Consider the following 19,646-nt stretch of genomic DNA (forward strand, 5'->3'; position numbering starts at 1 on the left):
TACTACAGTAAACGAGTACTTTTAAATTTTAAGCATTGGCAAAAAAAAATCTAGTTATTTTAATAAAAATTCTTTAATTTTTTTTAGTTTTTGGCCAGGTATGGTGAGGGACACCTTTAATCACAGTTCTTGGGAGGCAGAGGCAGGCAGATCTCTAAGTTCGAGGCCAGCCTGGTGTACAGTATGAGTTCCAGGACAGGCAAGGCTACACAGAGAGACCCTGTCTCAGAAAAAAATAAAAATTAGTTTTTCGTTAGTGCTGGGGATCAAACTTAGATGTCTACCCTTAAAACGTTATATAGTTTTTTCTATGTCAAACATCTCAGTCATTTAACTTTGAGCCAACTAACATTTACAGAGCTCATTGAGCCAAGTTTAGGCAATAGGATGTTAACAAAGAAGACATGGTACTTATACTTATGGAGATTGAGCTTAGCAAGGAAGAAAGACAGAAAATAAGAATTTATAAGATTGTTGTGGAATATTATTTTAATTGGGCAAAGATGTGTTACATTTGTTTATGCTACATTAGCTTAACAATGTAAGGATGTGTGTGTTAATTATATAAAAGTGTGTTGCATTTGTTTCCTGCCTAAGGTATCTTGAGGAGCCTGACTGGTCTAATAAAAAGCTAAAAAGGCAATAGTTATGCAGTAGAGATAGGCAGGGCTGGAAGGCAGAGAGAATAATTAGGAGAAGAAACGTAGGCTAGAGAAGAATACAAGGAAAGGACAAAAGAATGACAAAAGAAAGGGGGACACACCCAGGGTCAGAAAACAAGCAGCTGCCAGTCAGCCAAACACAAGAAGCAAGGAAATAAAAAGTAAGAAGCCCTTAGGCAAAAGGTAGATAAACAGGTTATTTTAAGTTAAAAGAGCTAGCCAGAAAAAAAGCCTAATAAGTCGTCTCCATGTCACAATTTGGGGGCTGATTGGTGACCCAAAAGAAAGTGCCTGGTACAAACAATGGTAAGTGTTATCAAGAAATTTTGGAACATATAGTAAAGGTTCCAAACATATGGGGGGGGGGAGGGTTGAAGGAACTTATCTAGAAATCTAAAAACTGAAAAATAGACAAAATATGTTGACAGGAGGGGAATATAGTCCCAAGTTGAGAGAACAGCATGCACCCTGGGGCCTTAAAGAACATTAAAAAAGTGGAGATAGGAAAAGGGTTAAAGGATTTGCTGACAAGCCGAATTACCTGGAGTTCAATCCCTAGGACCAACATGGTGGGGAAAATGAAAAGGGAAAAAAAAAAAAAAAAAAAAAAAAAAATCAATCCTCACAAGTTGTTCTCTGACCTCCATACACATGTGTAGTACATGCATGCACACACCACTCACAAACAAAATAAATGCAATAAAAATTTCAAGACGTCAGTGACAGAGCTAGACAAGGTGGTAGAGACTTGGAATTCTAAGTCAGCCTGAAATGCACAATGAGAATCTCAATAAAAAGAAAAAAAGAGAAAAAGCCCCAAACAAAGTAAGTCTAGTATGATTAGCACACAAAATACAAAAGGACAAAGAACATGTGGCAGATGCATTTTAACTAAATTCCAGTGAAAATGCATTCAAGTCTTCAGTGAGAAATGCACAGGATAACGTAAGTTTTGCTTTAAGATAATTTATTGCGGTAGCAATGAAAACGAAACTGGAAAGGATGCAACGAACAGCAAAAGTTAATTAAATAAAACAAATCCAATTATTCAAACTACAAAATTTGGGGTTAGGAATGTAGCTTAGTTGGGTTGGTAGAGTTCTTATACACTGAAAACACCGAGTTCTATCCCTTGCGTGAGAAAAGGTGTGGTAAGGTACACACCTACAATCTCAGCTCTCAAGAGGTAAAGGGAGGAGAATCTCAAGTTCAAAATTATCCTCAGTTTTAAGTCTAACACATGAAGATTCCTATAATTTTCTTAGGAAACTGAGTCTCTAATTTCAAATTCAAGTACTTATCTGACAATACATAAACTTGAGAGAATAGCCACAATTCATTATTTCTACAGTCCCTATACTAAGGCACACTTCCAACAATTGCTATACTCAATTATGGACACAGCTGGTATGTTAAAGCATAAGTTATTTCATGGAAGTAAAAGAGTGCTATATAATAATTATATAAAACTAAATGCAGAAGCTGCAAATCAAAGCAACCAGGGAACGCACTAGATTTGTTACCAAGTCTACAATTCAGTTTCTTCATTAATAAAAGGGGTCTCTTTTTCTATTGACTTTTATTGAGCTTTACATTTTTTCTCTGCTCCCTTCCCTACTTCTCCCCTCCCCTTCAACCCTCTCCCAAGGTCCCTATTCTCCCAATTTAATCAGGAGATCTTGTCTTTTTCTACTTCCCATGTAGATTAGATCCATCATGTATGTCTTTCTTAGAGTCCTCATTGTTGTCTAGGTTCTCTGGGATTGTGATTTGTAGGCTGGTTTTCTTTGCTTTATGTTTAAAAGCCACTTAAGAGTGAGTACATATGATAATTGTCTTTGTGGGTCTGGGTTACGTCACTCAAAATGATGTTTTCTAGCTCCATACATTTGTCTACAAATTTCAAGATGTCATTATTTTTTCTGCTATGTAGTACTCCATTGTGTAAATGTACCACATTTTCCTTATCCATTCTTCAGTAGAGGAGCATTTAGGTTGTTTCCAGGTTCTGGTTATGACAAACAATGCTGCTATGAACATAGCTGAGCACATGTACTTAGGGCACAGTTGAACATCTTTTGGATATAACCCAAAAGTGGTATTGCTGGGTCGAGGAAGGTTGTTTCCTAATTTTTTGAGAAATTGCCACACTGATATCCAAAGGGGTTATTCCAGCTTGCACTCCCACCAGCAATGCAGGAGTGTCCTAAAAGGGGTCTTTTAACAGAGCTGCTATGATATGCAAATGACACCACTTGTTCTGCAAACTCAAAGCTATTTTACACTAACCTTTATTTATACTTGCTGTCCCTAAGCAATCAAAGCATTTATGTAATAAAAGTAAATTATTTTGTGGGAGACTGGTGTAGGAGGTCCTTCTGTCTATGTGTTGCTTTCATTGGTTGAATAAAGAAACTGCCTTGGCCTTTTGATAGGGCAAAAATTAGGTAGGCGGAGTAGGCAGAACTGAATGCTGAAAAGAAGGGCAGACAGGCAGATGCAATCAATCTCCTGCCTGAGACGGACGTAGGTTAGAATCTTGCCGGTAAGCCACAGTCACATGGTGATACACAGGTTTAATAGAAATGGGTTAATCAAGATGTGAGAGTTAGCCAATAAGAGGCTAGAGCTAATGGGTCAGGCAGTGATTTAATTAATACAATTTCTGTGTGATTATTTCAGGGGTTAAGTTAGCCAGGTGGCCGGGATGAGAAGCAGGCCCGCTCCTCCTATAACAGGAGACTATTTTATTTTATTGAGTCTTACTGGAGGAACTGAATAAAGCACTAATATCTATATAAGATCTACTCAGCCTGACTATGAATTATCCAATTTCCAAAAATTTTTCCAGGAAATGTTCAAATATTAAATTCAAAGGATTTTTGAAGAAATTGAAAAAAATCAAAGACCTAATGAAAAGATAACAAACTGTTTCATTTACAAAGATGAAAACACAACACCAAACTCAATAATCACTATGGGAAAAGGTATAGAGAGAACTGAAAGGAGTGGTGAGTGCATCTGAATTCATAGTAAGTTCCTTGTCAAATACATCATGGGATGGGGGAATTTTTAATCTCATCTATAACTTAAAAATAAATTTGATCAATTATTTACTTAAGAAACGAAAGCACAACTTTGTAAGTACTAAAATCCCCATGGAAATTGTGCATTTTTCAAAAACGTACTCCTTTGTTTTGTCAACTGTAACTTGAAATGGAAATTTAAACAAAAGAACTTTGGTATAATGCAAACACATCTTTGAAAGCTTTAAGAGCTATCCTATTTTATGAAAGAAAAAAAAAAGAAAGGAAAAAATGACCTTGGAGGGGCAATGCCCCTTTTACAAAGTTTTTACAATGTTTCCAGAGGATAGAAAAGTGAAAAGAATTTTAAGTTAGCATTATGTCAAATGGAAATGAGAAGTATATTTAAAGACAGATAAATTAAGAAGCAAAGGGCAATATAAAATGTAAAGAAAATAGATGCTTAAAACGACTAATCACAAAGTGTGAAACTGTTAAGCTAAAACCTACGATGAAGAAAGCACAAGAAAATGAGTTGTGAAAGGAAAACAGCTACTGAGAAAGCAGACTGGAATGAATATGCTTAGGTGAGGGGTGCTAAGTGAGGATTACACATAGAGGGATAAAGTATGAACTGAAGGGAAGAAAGGAATAGGAAAAAGCAGTACAGCATATTTTATAGAATTATTTTTAATCTTAGATTAATACTAAAATGGTGATAAATCTTACCAATAAAAGATAAAAAAAATAGAACCAACTATGATTATATAACATAAAAATATCAAGATACTTTTAGAAAACAGGTAAAATGAAATGATCCAGAATGCATAACAGAAAGAAAATATTGTAAACAGAAAGAGAGCAACAGAGTAACTAAAAAAAAAAAATACTAAGAATTTTTCAGCCCCACTAAAAGACATCAGGCAGGAGCGGGCATGTGAGAAAAGAAGCTAGAACAAGCAGAAGACCTCTAATAGCCAGGGGCTGACATAATGGTAGATGAAATAAATATCTCTAAAATGTCATAATTTACCTTTTTATTACTGCTTTTAGAAGAGTAAAGGTAAAGTCATAAAGTTAAAATTATAATATTAGACAATATACTGGAAGAGAGAAAAGTAGAAGACAGATCAAGAAGTCTATACCTGAGAACATTCTATAAATTCACAAGAAGTGATAGGCTATGTCTAGAAAGTCTAGATAGAATGGAGGCGATGGGCTGTGTCTAAAAAGCAATTCAAGAGGAAAACTTATTTGCAAATTCGTTCTCTTTGAAACTTTAGATTAAAATATGTAATGCTTATTAAAAGAAAACCAAACTAGTTATTTACTAAGATTACAATGAACTGGAATTATAATACGAATTAAATGAACATAACGTAACTTTTAGTAAGGAAGTCTGAGGAAAAAATAAAACATTGAGATGCCCAATCTTCATAAGAAACAATGCCTATAATTTATAATTGTACATTATGACCATTATTAAAGTTATTTACTTACGTAATCTGAGAAGTTTCTCATCTTTGAATGTTGATATGCATAATATAAAGCTCTGTGACATCACAGTAATTAAAAACTCTATTTTCATTAGTCTTTTACCTAGAGGACATCACAACATGATATGAGTAAACTCAACTCACCAATGCTAGGCGGGCTACCATAGTTAACTGGAGACTCTGGTGGCCTTCCACAATGTAGTGCAGCCAAAGCAGATCCTTTCCATACCACATGCTTGCAGCCTATCAAAACATACATTTTATAAATACAAAAATAAAATATAAAAATTGAGAAAAAGAATGTCTAAATTGAAAAAAAAAGTTCATACTTTTATTTGTACGTAACAAGGACTGTCTCCCAGCTCCTAATAAAGTTTGAACTCCAGGAACACTCTGAGGAATTTCTTGCTCAAGAAGAGGTCCTAGTCGATGACAGATTTGCAGCAAGTGATCAGGTGCAAGATGTCTATAATACTTCACCTATTATGTCAAAAAAAGACATAGAAACCTATTATGTCCAAACAAACAAAAATATTTGCTATGTAATGTTAAGTAAAAAAGAGTTTCAAAAATTACACTGTTTAGGCTAGTCAACACTGTTTACACTCCAAGAGAATGTTCAGATTTTGTTAAACCACTTAATTCACATAACAAAGTAACCCTATCATCCAGTACACTGAGGAAGAATGTTCTTACTACACATAGATATGATAAATGTATCAGGGGATGGATATGCTAAATTCTAACTGATAACCATACAACACTATCTAACATCGCACTTTACCTTGTAAAGAATTCGAGTGAACTGAAAATATGACTAAGCCTGAGAAGATGTCTCAACCAAGAATGCTTGTTGAGTGAGCATGGGGAGCTGAGTTCAAATCCGTAAAGCCCACAAGAAAATTGAGAGGTGGTCACGCATGCTTATAACTGAGGCTAGAGATAGGAGGACTGCTGACTGGGCTTACCGATAGTCTAGTGCCAGGATCAGTAGAAGACCCTGTCTTAAAGGTCTAATAGACAGACTGATTAGAGCAGCATACCTGCTATAAAACACACACACATACCTTAAATTAAAAAAATTTAAAAGTAAACTTTACATGAAAAAGGCCTGGAGTATTTATAATGTACCCTTCAAATCAAAACTTACACAATTATTGCTTTAAAAAACTTTTTCTAAATTTACATGTGTTTGTGTGCCACCAGTGCCTGCAGAGACAAGAAAGCATTAGATCCCTAAGAACAGGAGTTACAGCCAGTTATGAGATGCCTAACGTAGGTGCTGGAATCTCAACTCAGGTCTTCGGCAAGAGCTACAAATGCTCTTAAAACATTGAGCCATCTTTCTGGCCCAAATATAAGTATTTTAATATGACCTCTAAAACCACTCAATTTCTTTTCAGTCTTCTTACTTTAGCAAGATGAAATTCATAACGGTCTTGTTTTACAATCTGCAGGAAGAATACATTTCATGCCGGGCGGTGGTGGCGCACGCCTTTAATCCCAGCACTCGGGAGGCAGAGGCAGGCGGATCTCTGTGAGTTCGAGGCCAGTCTGGTCTACAAGAGCTAGTTCCAGGACAGGAACCAAAAAGCTACAGAGAAACCCTGTCTCGAAAAATCCATAAAAATAAAAAAAGAATACATTTCATATAGTAAAACTGGTAACCTTTTCTACAGATCTGTACCTTTTAGTAAAATATTATGAATACACTTTGACTAAAGCTTTCTTTGATAATATAGATTTCAATTTTTCAAACTCAAATTTCACTTTCAAGTTAGAAGAGACATTTAGTTCTTAAATGCTATGCTTTCTCCAGTTTTTGATCTATTAAATATAGAAACTGACATGTCTACTAGAAATCTTTACCCACCCACTTCCAAACCTCATTCTCTCATGTCTAAGCTTCACGTCCTTCCATAGCTGTTCACACTACCTTAGCCCTTCTTTCTACACACCCTTTGTTCTCCTCTGTTGACACTACCTTAGCCCTTCTCTCTGCACACCCTTTGTTCTCCTCTGTTCACACTACCTTAGCCCTTCTTTCTACACACCCTTTGTTCTCCTTTCAAGTTTCCCTTAATCACCCTTACGTTGTTGCACGTTATGTACTTTAATTTTTTGTTGCAGAATATTATTTTAAGGTATGTTACTTTTGTTTATGCTCTGGAACATTTGTTTAATGATGCAAGGACGTGTTTGATTAAAAGTCACCTGTGGTCAGGAGGCTGAGTCAGCAACTAGCTGACAGGAAGTAGTAAGGAGAGCCAGGTAGAGAAGGGTTTATAAGGAGGGGTGCAGGAGCAGGAAAACTTCATGGGAGATACCAGAAGGTGAGTTGCTTGCTATTCCGCCTCTGGGGAGAGATTCAACCTTTGAATCTTGAATTCTTTAGAGCAACAGAGATTTAGATCCGTTCCATTGGTAGCTTTAAAAGAATTGGGGCCTGGGGAACCCACTCTTGCAGCCCAACTGCTGTTGGGAGCAGCAGAGTTGCACTTGCTGACTAGGATAGCTATAGTTTAAAAGGCAGCAACAATTAAAAAAGAGGACAACAATTCTTTATAAGTCTTGAAACTTTAAACCTCAGTCGGAATCTAATGGTAATTATAATCCTCATCAGAAATTCATTCTATGCCTCTCTAGGAGGAATTTCTGAAGATCTCATGCTATATTGCATCACCAATCAACTTACTTGTCTGTGTCCTGTGTAAGACCCAGGATTAGACCGGTTTACTAGGGACCTAACGAACTTCTGAGGGTTAATAAATGATTATTTAGGTAAACAAACAAGTTAACAAAGAAATGCTGACCTCGCCACTACCCAATACTGAAAACATTTTATTAGCACTTATCCTAGCACATCAAAATAGAGAGAAAAAAAAAGTTTTGCTTTATTCTAGTGGTTTCAAACATTTTTCAAAGCCATAGAAGATTCCCCAAATGAAATTCTAAATTAAACAGGAAAGTACAGGTTTAAATTGTTCTAACATAAGTGTTAAACATTAAAGTGTGCTAACATAAGTATGTATAACAATACATACTTGAGCATTCTGGTGTCACTATTTCTCTTCAGCAGTCTATAAGGTATCACCAAAGGTGTGTGTGGGGGTGGGTGAAAGAGACTAACAATAAGCTCCTCTGAGTCCTTTTCCATACCTCCTTTCATCTACTTATGGGGGGAGCTGTTCCCCCCGCCCATCAAATCCCTAAAGCTACAACTTAACCTGTTTCTTAGAGCAATTGTTCCTCTTAATATGTAACATCTAAATTCTCTATCTATGCTATGAATCCTAACTTGACTTCAAAGAAACCCAAACCATAAGCTAGTCCTTCTTAGTCTGAAGTTCTTCTCAGTTACCTCCTTCCTATTCATGCCTACATTTAAATATCCTCAAGTTTCTTCACAAAACCCCCAAATCCTGCCTGACCTGTTCTCCATCCCCTTTTCAGCTTTAATCATCCAGATGCATTTCTAGTGTTTGCCTCATCAGATACGTTCTTTTTATTTTTGATAGTTCATTATTAGTCTCAATTCGCTCACTCTCTTGCCTCAGTCAACAGCTTTCATTTGCATAAATTAAAACAAAAAGCATCCAAGAATAAATGCTCAAGGACTAGTGGGTGGTGCAATCTCCCAAAATTATCTACTATATGATTCAAGTTATATCACTTTTTGAGATACTATTTTAGAAATGAAAAGCAGGTAAAGCATTGTTAATGGTTAGAGGCATTAAGACAGAGTCAAAGTAGTTGTAAAAGGACAATGTAAGAGGTCCCTGTACTTGTTGGCTATGGTCTTGAATAAATTAAACCACATGTAATGTCCTTAGCATTGCACCTGGTGTAAGAATCAACTGTTACTTTATATCCCAAGTTACACATTACATATTGACTCATTAATATATTGGGAAATAAATATAATAAAAATAATAACACTGAATGTAATATGCCCCACACACATACACAAATAAGCAAGTGTGGGGAAAACTGGGATCTAAATCATGATAATGACTGTATCAAAGTCATTAACATCACCATGATTTCACAAAATATTCTCACTGGACCTAAGTGCATATAGGCTCCCAAGTACTTTAATACAAAATTCTATTAAAAAGTAATGTTGACAGTAGAATCCCAAGTTTATTTTTAAAATAAATACAAAACACCAGAAAAACAAAAGCATCATTGGCGTTCACCTTAACTACTGATTTTTTTTTTTAAATAAATCTGTATCTTAATGTCTCTTCCATCATCTAGCCTTAATTTTCAAGCTATTCTCTCTCTGGCTTTGCTCTATCTGTGGATCCATTCCTTCTTACAGGTTCATCCTCTTCTACCTGGCCACAAAGTGGTGTTCCTTGAGATCCTAGTTGTCAGAGCCCAAACCAACATGTTTTCCTCACACTATATATTCTCTTTGGGAAATTATTATGCTAATTCCTAAATTTACATCTATTCTTAGCCTTGGTCATTCATCTTCCTCAGGACACCAGGAATCCTAGGAGTCTCCTTTTTTAGAACTCATTTGGAAAACTGCAACCATGGACCCTCCACACAAAATGCTCCAAAACAGGGACTGTCAACACCAATCAGGTACTCGGCTTTAAAATCCAGAAGCACTTTACTGACCCTTTCCCCAAAGAATGGTCTATAGCAATGTTTTTCACATCAGAGTAAAAACTTTTCTATAAAACAATACAGCTTTTCTCATTTCTTTTCCACTTTGGTCAAAATTACATGTTTATCACTTCTTTCTCAGATCATATATAAGAAATATTTCTAGAATTATTAACTGCAATTTGAATGGTATAATCATCTGAGAATGTGAATTGCAGCATACCAGGAAAAAAAGGAAAAAAAAAAACTAAGCTGGCTGGCTGGTTAATCTGCAACTTTGGGTAAACCAATCTGTTTCTGGGTAGCATGCTATTCTGGTCAGTTTTCTGTCAACTGGACACAAGCTAATGTTGTATGAGAGGTGACTCAGTTAAAAAAATGCACAGATTATCTATAGACAAGTCTGTGAAACATTTTCTTCACTGAAAATTGATGTGGGAAGTCTCAAGACTTCTGGGCAGGTGTCCTGTATTGTAGAAGAAAGCAGACAAGGAGAATTAAACCAGTGTGCTGCTCTCTGGCTTGTTTCTGTTCCTGCCTCACTTAAGTTTTTGCCCTTACTTCTCTCAGTGAAAGACTGTAACATGAAGGGGTAAGATGAAATAACCCTTTCCTCCCCCAAGTAGCTTTTGCTCATGGTGTTTACCACAGCAATAGAAAAGCAAAGTAAACTAAGTTCAGCAATTATCAGAAGGTAGTGTAATCAGGGGCTGGAGAGATGATGGCTCAGCGATTAAGAATGCTAGCTGCTCTTCCAAAGGTCCTGAGTTCAATTCCCGGCAACCAAATGGTGTTTCACAACTGTCTATAATAGGAACTGATGCCTTCTTCTAGCATTCAGGTATACGTGCAGGGTATACGTGCAGAGTACTCATTCATAAAATAAGTTTAAGGAAAAAAAGGTATCATCAGAAGGATGTTGCTATGAGGAAACTGAAAACCAATGATTTCCACTAGATATACTATGATTAAGTACTCTCTTATTCAGCTGGACAGTGGTGAGGTACAACTTTCAACCCTGCACTTGGGAAGCAGACAAAGGCAGTTGAGACCAGCCTGGTCTTCACAGCAAGATTCAAGACAACCAGGGTTATACAGAGAAACCGTCTCAACATACCAAAAGAACTTCTTATTCAACTTTTAAAAGAAAAAGACATCTCATGTCAAAGCGCCAGGCATTAGATTTACAAAGTGAATGGAAAAAGCACTGTTAAATCTAAGTGTCCTCATCACCACAAAGAAGGCATCACTAACTTATTCTTTTTTTTTTCTTTCTTTTTTTTTTTTTGTTTTTCGAGACAGGGTTTCTCTGTAGCTTTTGGTGCCTGTCCTGGAACTAGCTCTTGTAGACCAGGCTAGCCTCGAACTCACAGAGATCCGCCTGCCTCTGCCTCCCAAGTGCTGGGATTAAAGGCGTGCGCCACCACCGCCCGGCCTAACTTATTCTTTGAACCATCTGATGCCCTTAGCACTACACAGTAAAGAGTCTACTATTACCTTAAGGACACTCCAAGCGTATATTACATAGTGACCCATATATAGGGAAGAAATATTACCTAATCCAGGAAACTGTTTGGGATATCTTTATTTTTTTAAACTTTCATACAGGTATATAATACACATTGGGTATATTTCTCCCCAGGCCCCTACCTGACATTCTCTCATCCGGACTCCTTTTAGTCCCCTTTGTCCCCCTTGTCAGTTTCACTTCTGGATTACATATACACATGAATTACATATCAATATAAAATCCAGTGAATTTTCAGAGTGAAGTTAACTCAATAGTCATTTCAATTACTTGGTTTTCCTATGTTGACCTAAAAATGTCCTTTCCTTTAGCAAATTGATATTTATGAAAATGATGATCAATGTTCAGCACTAATAATATGTTTTAATTAAAATACTCACTTCATATTCACTCCTTCCATGTGATTAGGTCAAAAATCTTTGTCAGATCAAAAGGGCTGGCTACTTCTGCTCTCTGTATTTTGCATTATAAAAGACCAGTTGAGTAGAATACAACTCTCATTTTTCTAACTATTCTAGTACATTAAAAATTACAAAAAAACATATTCACTGTTTATAAGCCTTTTCATAAAAACTACAAAATTTTAAAACTAAAAGTCTCAAAACTTCCAAATTTATAAGCTGTTATGATTTTTGAAGTATGAGTTAAATTTTATTGATCATTTTTAAAGCTAGGATACATTTTCTAAGTAATGTTTTACTATCTTCTCCACAAAAAAAATCTTGGTGCCAACTATTTTTCAAAATTTAATCTTTGTAAAGATTAAAGATTTACTAACAAATGCAGAAAACTCTACCTATAAGGTAAATTTGTTCAAGAATTTATCTTCAGAAAATAGGAGACAAACTAATCAGGTCCAGGTCTCTAGATTCCAACAGTTTATAGTACTGTTTCCTTCTCAAAACTTTAGTTTTCCCCAGTAATCACACAAGCTTGAGCATTAAAAATTTAATAGAATCTATAAATCAAATTTTCTAAGTTAGGTTAACTAATTTGAGAATTCTTAAATTTTTATCACTTCCTTATAAGATGCTTAACAACACAGAACCTTGCCAACATCAAAATTAATCTGGGAAGTATACTTACTAAGTACTTGGAAACAAACATAACATGAATGCCTGTCTTTAAGAATTCAATCAAAAGAACACATTTAGATAATTCAGTTGATCTTATCAATACAGTACCTGTCAGTTAAAGAAAATGACAATACAAATATCTTCAACTTTATTCATATAAACTCTGTTCTGCTAAAAAAAAAAAAAAAAAAAAAAAAAAAAAACTCTTCAGATTTCTCCATACAGCAAAGCAGGAGTGCTCAATTCAGAGCAACACCTTGAGTTTTTAAAATTAAATATTTGCTATGTGCAATAAATTCTCTCAGACATATTAATATTAGAGTATAATTTAAAACTCAAATTTATGAATCTGATAAAAATACCCCCTCATGAAAAGATAGGGGGAAAAAAATCCTTAAACTGCTATTGTTAAAAGTATCAATGTAATAATACTAGCAAACAACCAGTTTCATTTTTAGCTGTTTCAGCTTTCAGTACTCAAGATAACTAAAGCACCTGACATCTAGAGATAGATTGAAGTTTCAGACAAGTGTTTCATCAAGTTGCCTACAAAACTAGTGTTTCTGCACTCCAAAAGTAAACCAGAGTCAACCAATTCCGCTCACTGTAGTTATTTTGTGCATTGTTGCACTATACCCTTTCCTAAGTCATATACATGCTCTCCACTCATGACAGAAACCCAGGACGTCATACCAACTGTGGCAGAACCCATGCATTCTTTGGTACTGCCTCTATAACATGCTACCATCACCTGTAATGCCATGAATAACTGATACAATAAATCCCATTACAATTTCTACACCACCACACAGTTCTACAGCCTTTACTATTGTCACTGTTGTTGCCAAGAGCAAACCAAACCCTACACCCATTACTACTCCCAGCCTTTTAAGGTGGATTTGTCATAATTAGGCCATTTTAGAGATTAGCAAATGGATGCATTTGATACTCCTCTGTCTCAGTTATATGAACAGTTAGGAAAGAACAATTCTAATATTCCTCTATGTCCACCTCACTTGGCAATGTATTAAGAATCTAATATGGATTCATTTAATTTAAAAATTTATAGGGCTTGGGGATAAAGTTGATTAATTGCTTGGGTTTGGTGCAGAGAACCCTTGTTAAAAAATATCAGGTAAACACACTTGTAATTAATTCTATCTCTGAAAAGACAAACAGGTAGATGGATCCCTGGTACATGCTAGACAGCCTGAGGACCACCATGTCAAGGTTGTCCTGACATTCACAATCACACATGCATAAAAACCCACACTCAACAAGTACACACATAAATTTTATAAATGAATCCAATTCTTTTAAAAATGATACCAAGTACCAAGAGAATAACTGCATACATAAAAAAAGATGAAGTTTTGGTCCTTCAGCACATACTATTTTCCTTTTTTACCTAACACACATTTCATCCCTAATTATAACAGTAAATCATTTTAAAAGTCCAGTTTCATGAACTATCAAGCCAAGCTTATTATTTAATTGAAACTCTTAAAAGGGGGGCAGCTAAAATTCATTATGCACATGTATGAAAACTGTCAAAGAATTTAAAAATGAAGGGAAAAACCCACGAAAGCCTTGTAATGCTACCAACACATATATACCTCTTCATATGCTCTCTTTCAACCTGGAAAAGATTTATACAAATCTCAAAGTATCTTAATACAGACCAGAAATTTCTAGCTTAACACTCGTCTATGCTAGCGCTTTCTTTAAGCTCACCTCTAAGTTTAATTCCACGATACTCACTTTAATCAGCATACTCTTAAGTACTGTATACTTAAGATATATACTTAAGTAAATTCTATTCAGGGCCCTCTATTCATCTCTAAATCTGAAGCTACCAATAACTTACTTAAACCAAAGTGAAAAAACACAGTAGTTACAGAGCAATAAAGAGGTGGTCTACAATTTGGCTACTATCTCAGAAACCTTCATCTTTAAGAAGAAATGGTATTGTAATAACTCAGTCGTCAACCTGACACACCTGGGAAGAGGAACGGCTTTCATCAAAGCATCCTGAGACCATGTATTGATGAGGGTCTAGCTCACTGTAGGTAGGCCCAGCCTAAACTGTGTAAGAAAAGTCGCTAAGCAAACCAGGGAATAAGTCAATAAGCAGCATCTTCCATGCCTCTTCTTTAGTTTCTGCCTCCAGGTCTTTGACATGAATTCCTCCAAGTTCCCTCAGGGATGGACATTGACCTGGGAGTTCTAGGATGAAATAACCCTTTCCTCCCCACATTGCTTTTTTTTTCCTTGCAGAGTTTTATCACAGCAACAGAACCCAAAGTAGGATGACCACCAAAGAATAGTACTATGGAAAGCATTTATTCAGTTTCCAAAACTGGCATGACTTCTATAGGTTTATTTTTCCATTATAAAAAACTAAACTCCAAAAATAAATGCTAAAAACTTAAAAACAATGTACTGCTATTTCTAACTCAAAACTTAGTTCTAGTTAATTTTCAGTCCATGTTTTTATATATGGTTACAAATAACGAATGCAAGAGAAATTAGTTTTCCCATATCACCTGCAATCTATCACCAGGTTTCAGACAACAAACCATATCTCCTAACTTCTAATCTTTCACCTTGAGAAAGATACCTAGTAAGATGCAATCAGTTTAAGAAAGTGATTATTTTTTTAAAGCAAAAAAATTACATCATTTTATTAAATTAGCAAAATTTAAACTCAACTGAAAAAAGAAATAACTTTAAGAAGTAATGTAATCAAAGCATCCCAAGTCTAGTGAAAATACTTTAATAATCTACGTTAAGATCTAATAAAAGAGCAATCATGACTAATTAAGGAGGCAACTGGGAAGCAGAAATAAAGAACCAAAAAATTCAAATACTGAGTTAGGAAATGAGCCTATAACCCCAACACTTGGGAAGCTGACGCAGGCCAGCCGACTGTAAGGCTGCACCTTGAGGTAAGTGAAATCCCATAATAAAAAGCTGAGAACACTGTCCAAAACATAGACCTCTTACTATAAAATGTGGACAGACTGAAGATGTAGCTAGCTCAATCTGTGAAGTGCTCAGCAAACATGAACAAAGCTCCTTGGTTCATTTCCTTGCACTGCATAAACCACTCTGTAATCCCAGCATTCTGGGAGTGTAAGCAGAAACATCAGAAAAATCAAGGTCAACCTCAGTTACACAGGGAGAGTTAGTTCAAGGCCAGCCTATCTTAAAAAATACTTTTTTGGCTTAATACTTGGCTTCATTTAAAAGAATTCTGATGAATACTTGAAAAATGTCCTTTACCTTAAAAAAATTATAGGTTAAAAAATATAAACTCTGAATAAACTTAAATCAGACCTCAAAACAATTTTAATATCCTATCGAATTCCATTCACCTTTAAAATATTTTAAGTGTTCGACCAGATAATAATCCATCACATTCTTTTAATAGCAAAGACAAAATTCTCAGTTCATATATACATATACACACATATATGTATGAATTTTACTTTTTTAACTTATAAAACTTTCAAAACTGCACTAAACACTTCATTTTCTTCTGGACCAAAGCTGATTCCAATGTAATTCCAATCAATGTATTCCAAGTAATGCTGATCAACACTTATTTTCAAACTCAAGTACAAACGTACATCTCTTTCCTAAAGACTGTCTAGAAAATTCCAATTTCACATGAATTGTTCCACTTAAAATACTGTTCAGCTCATCGGTTAATACACCAACAAACCATTTCCAGGTACAAGTATAAAGTACTGAAACTACAGTTTCACACACCAGATAATTTTAAGGCAATTTTTGTTAGTTCAATTTGATGCATACAAAAAGTAAAACTTTAGGTTATCAATTATGAAATTAAATTAAAAGAAAAGAATATGCAAGAAACTTTGCATGTGTTTATTAAAACAGAAAATTTCCTAATCTACTAATGTGCTCAGAAACCTGGCAACCAAAATATTCTTAAGGCTAACTTAAACTGCAATTCCAGTGAGACGAACATAGTCATATTCTCACACATCTCAGCAATGGGACTGATGGATACACAAGTACTTTCCAGGGCACCTTGTACTCAGCAGTTTTATGCTGAGTAAATAAAAGAGAACAAGAATCAACTCCAAGTTCCAGTTAAGAGTTTTTACCTGTCTTCAGAGTAAAGCCATGGTGATTGTTGAGATAAAAAACTCTTCAGCAAGAAAAACCACCTTCGTACAAAGCATGTGGCTCTTCATAAATAACACACTAACAAAGACAATTTAAGAAACCTGAAAAACTATGAATATTTCATTTTACTATTTGAGCCGATGAGAACCCTGTCTAAAATTAAATTAGGTCTAAATCTAAATCTGCATTAGTGTTTTCACCAGAAAAACAAAATGATATTCCTATACCGATTAGCCACTCCCATTAGTCAAACACTATTAGTTGCTTTGATCAAAAATCTAAGACACTTAAAGTTAAAAGGACAGCAATTTTTAGTGACTTGGAATTTGTGGGCTTTTTAAAAGAAAAGAAAAAACGAGTTTGGTAAAACACGCTGTATCTTTTTGACAGTATTTTTAGAGTTGATTTTTCTTAAACAGCAAGGAAGACATGGAAATATACTGAAGATTTTGCCAAAAGAGTATAAATCTAAAAACTTAAAACATTGCAAGTAGTAAACCTTGGAGTTTACTTCAAATACCAATCACTTTGGGATTGGCCCAAGTATTGACTGAACTACCCTAAATCGCTGCTTGAACTTTAGGCATGGATACAAAACAGTCTCCCCCCGGTTTTCTTAAGCCTAAACAATCCCGTAGTCATCAATAGTTTACATTAAATCATAACACATGCACACAAAAGCTATGCGAATCCTATTCAAAACCACACAAAAGCTACAAGAATCAGGTTGTGCCATCACCTCACTTAAGACAGTCATTCTCAACTACTAAAAAACTGCCTACTCAGGACAGCCCTGACAACATGAGTGACCGCAACTACCTCGAGCAGTCACAAGCGGCTCAGAACATTTTCTCAATGTACCGTCTAAATTTCAGCTGCTCGATGGCCCCTGTTGTAACTGACTATTCAACACGTTAGTACAAACAACATCAATCAGTGTACACAGAGGATGCTGCGGAAACCACAGCTCCTTTAAAGTAAACTAGCACCAAGACTTTCCTTTCCATTCACAATACTCAAGAGATAGCTCCATTTTGTGGGAGCAATTTTTTTTACAATTATTGCCTTGCAAAACCCACAAACTATTTTAAAAAGTAATTTTTCAAGGAATTAAAACATCTCAATATAAACAAAAAATGAAGACCCAAGGTCCAGCCCACGGCAACTTATGTAGATAAAAATCAAACTCTTCAATGCCCTCCATTATTGAGTTTTTAATAAAAGAAGGGAATATATCCCAAGAATCAGCAAAATTAGAAAACGCATTTTAAAACTTCTAAATTTATACTTCGGCAGGTATGTTTTTGTAAATGTAATATGTGCCGCCGCGTAGGTAAGACCAAGTATCTATCTGAACGCCTCCAACCAAAAAAAAAAAAAAAAAAAGATAAAAATAAATAAAATCTACGTCTAGATCTACGGAAAGCAAAAGGAAGAGGAGAAGGAGGAAAGAAAAAGGGAAAAATCTTGCCAAGATTCGTCCGTTGCCTGAATGGCCTCCTTGTGAAATGCTAATGCCGCTTCGGAGCAGTTAGTCACTAGCTATTGTGTGGGTCTGGAGAAAGCTGAGCCGGCCGCGCGTGCAGAGCAAGAGAGGAGCTGGCGAGCGCGCTCTCCAGGCTTGCGCCGCTCCCGCTGCCGCCGCCGCCGCCTCGCGCGCGCGCCCGCCCGCCCGCGCCCGCCCGCCCGGACGCGCGCGCCGGCCCCTCCTCCTCCGGCCTTGCACTGCACAACACTCATGACGTATCTTTATTTCTAGCACATTAACAAAATATCACAAATAAATTGTCCGCGGCCCCTGCGGCCCCGGGGCGTCCGCACCCCCAGCCGCCGCCCCCCGCAGCCCCCGCTCCTGCCTCCCAACCCTCCCCGTGGCCTTTGCAGCTTTCCCGTTCCGAGGCCAAGTTTTTGTCTCTGTAAAAAATTGCGGGAAATTCAATTTTTATTCGACTCGGGGAAAAGTTTCTTTGCTGTGCGCTGGGAATGTCTCACCAGATTCTGGTAGGTCCTGGGGTGCTCCTTCCCAGTCCAGTCGGTGCGCCGGGGCAGCAGCTGCGGGGACAGGACGCCCGGTGAGCGCGGCCCCCGACCCGGCCCGCGCCGCTCCCCTCCCCAGCCCGGCCCGTGCCCCGCCGGGGACCCCCGCGCCCCGCGCCCCTCGCCCCGCTCGATGCCCGGGCTCGAGCAGCGGCCCGACCGAGGCCGTACGGCGGCGGGACGCACCGACCCGCCGCGCCCTTACCTCCTTCTCGGCCACTTCGCGGATCAGCACCTGCAACAACAAAGCGGGGACCGCTGAGCCCCGCGCCCCGGGCCGCGGCCCCGCCGCCGCCGCCGCCCTCCCCCACGCCCGCGGGCGGCCACCGCGAGCGCCCGCCCGCCCGGCCCGCGACGCGCGCCGCCTACCTGAGCCGCCTGCTGACAGGGTCCATCTTCCAGGAACCGGGCGATGAGGAAGTAGAGCTCTGCGCGGGAGAGAGGGACGGGGAGACACGGGCTGAGCGGCCGCGGGGGGCGGGGGCCCGCTGGCGAATCCGCCCGGCGCGGCGGCCCCGCAGCGCCCGACTTACCCGATCGCAGCTCCGAGAGGCCTTTCCTCTCACGAGACATGTTTGCGGGTCACTTCGGGGCCGCCGGCGGGACAGCCCGCCGCCGAGGGGAAGCGGGGACGGTGCCGCCGCCTGCCCTGTAGCTGTCAGTGTGTGCTCACGAGCCGAGCCTCGGCTCCACCATTCAAGCAACGGCGGCGGAGGCGGAGGAGGAGGAGGAGGAGGAAACAACAACTCTCAGGCAGCGGCCCCGGCTGCGGCCGCCTCCGCCGGGATCCCTCCGCCACAGAAAGGAGTCCGCGCCTTCGCGGCCCGCACTCGCCGTCCCCGCCCCCCGCGGGAAAAGGAGTGCCTCGGCCTAGGCCTAACGCCCGCGCTGACACCCCTCCGCGCGGCCCGAGCCGCGACTTATTTCTCTATTGGCAGCCCGAGAAGATGTCGGGGCCGAAACGGCGGGCTGCTTGGCAGGCGCTTTCTCTAAGGAGGCCGCCCGCGGGAGGGAGAAAGGGAGGGAGGGAAGGAGGGGGCCGG

General features: G+C 38.3%; 1 protein-coding gene across 2 annotated transcripts in view; it reads right to left on the reverse strand.

The window, feature by feature from the left end:
• Nucleotides 1–19,369, reverse strand: part of Phip (pleckstrin homology domain interacting protein) — a 119,054-nt gene extending 99,685 nt beyond the window's left edge. For both annotated transcript variants that reach the window (XM_057766557.1, XM_057766556.1), the window contains exons 1-6: nt 19,137–19,369; nt 18,973–19,031; nt 18,809–18,838; nt 18,559–18,618; nt 5,514–5,664; nt 5,329–5,427 (exon numbers count right to left, since the gene is read on the reverse strand). In XM_057766557.1, coding sequence (XP_057622540.1) covers nt 5,329–5,427; nt 5,514–5,664; nt 18,559–18,618; nt 18,809–18,838; nt 18,973–19,031; nt 19,137–19,176 — 439 coding nt within the window. In that variant the 5' untranslated portion in view covers nt 19,177–19,369. The remainder of the gene's footprint in view (nt 1–5,328; nt 5,428–5,513; nt 5,665–18,558; nt 18,619–18,808; nt 18,839–18,972; nt 19,032–19,136) is intronic.
• Between the last annotated feature and the right edge of the window lie 277 nt (nt 19,370–19,646).

This window comes from Chionomys nivalis, chromosome 4 (genome assembly GCF_950005125.1).
Source record: "Chionomys nivalis chromosome 4, mChiNiv1.1, whole genome shotgun sequence".
In the NCBI taxonomy this organism is placed as follows: Eukaryota; Metazoa; Chordata; class Mammalia; order Rodentia; family Cricetidae; genus Chionomys; species Chionomys nivalis.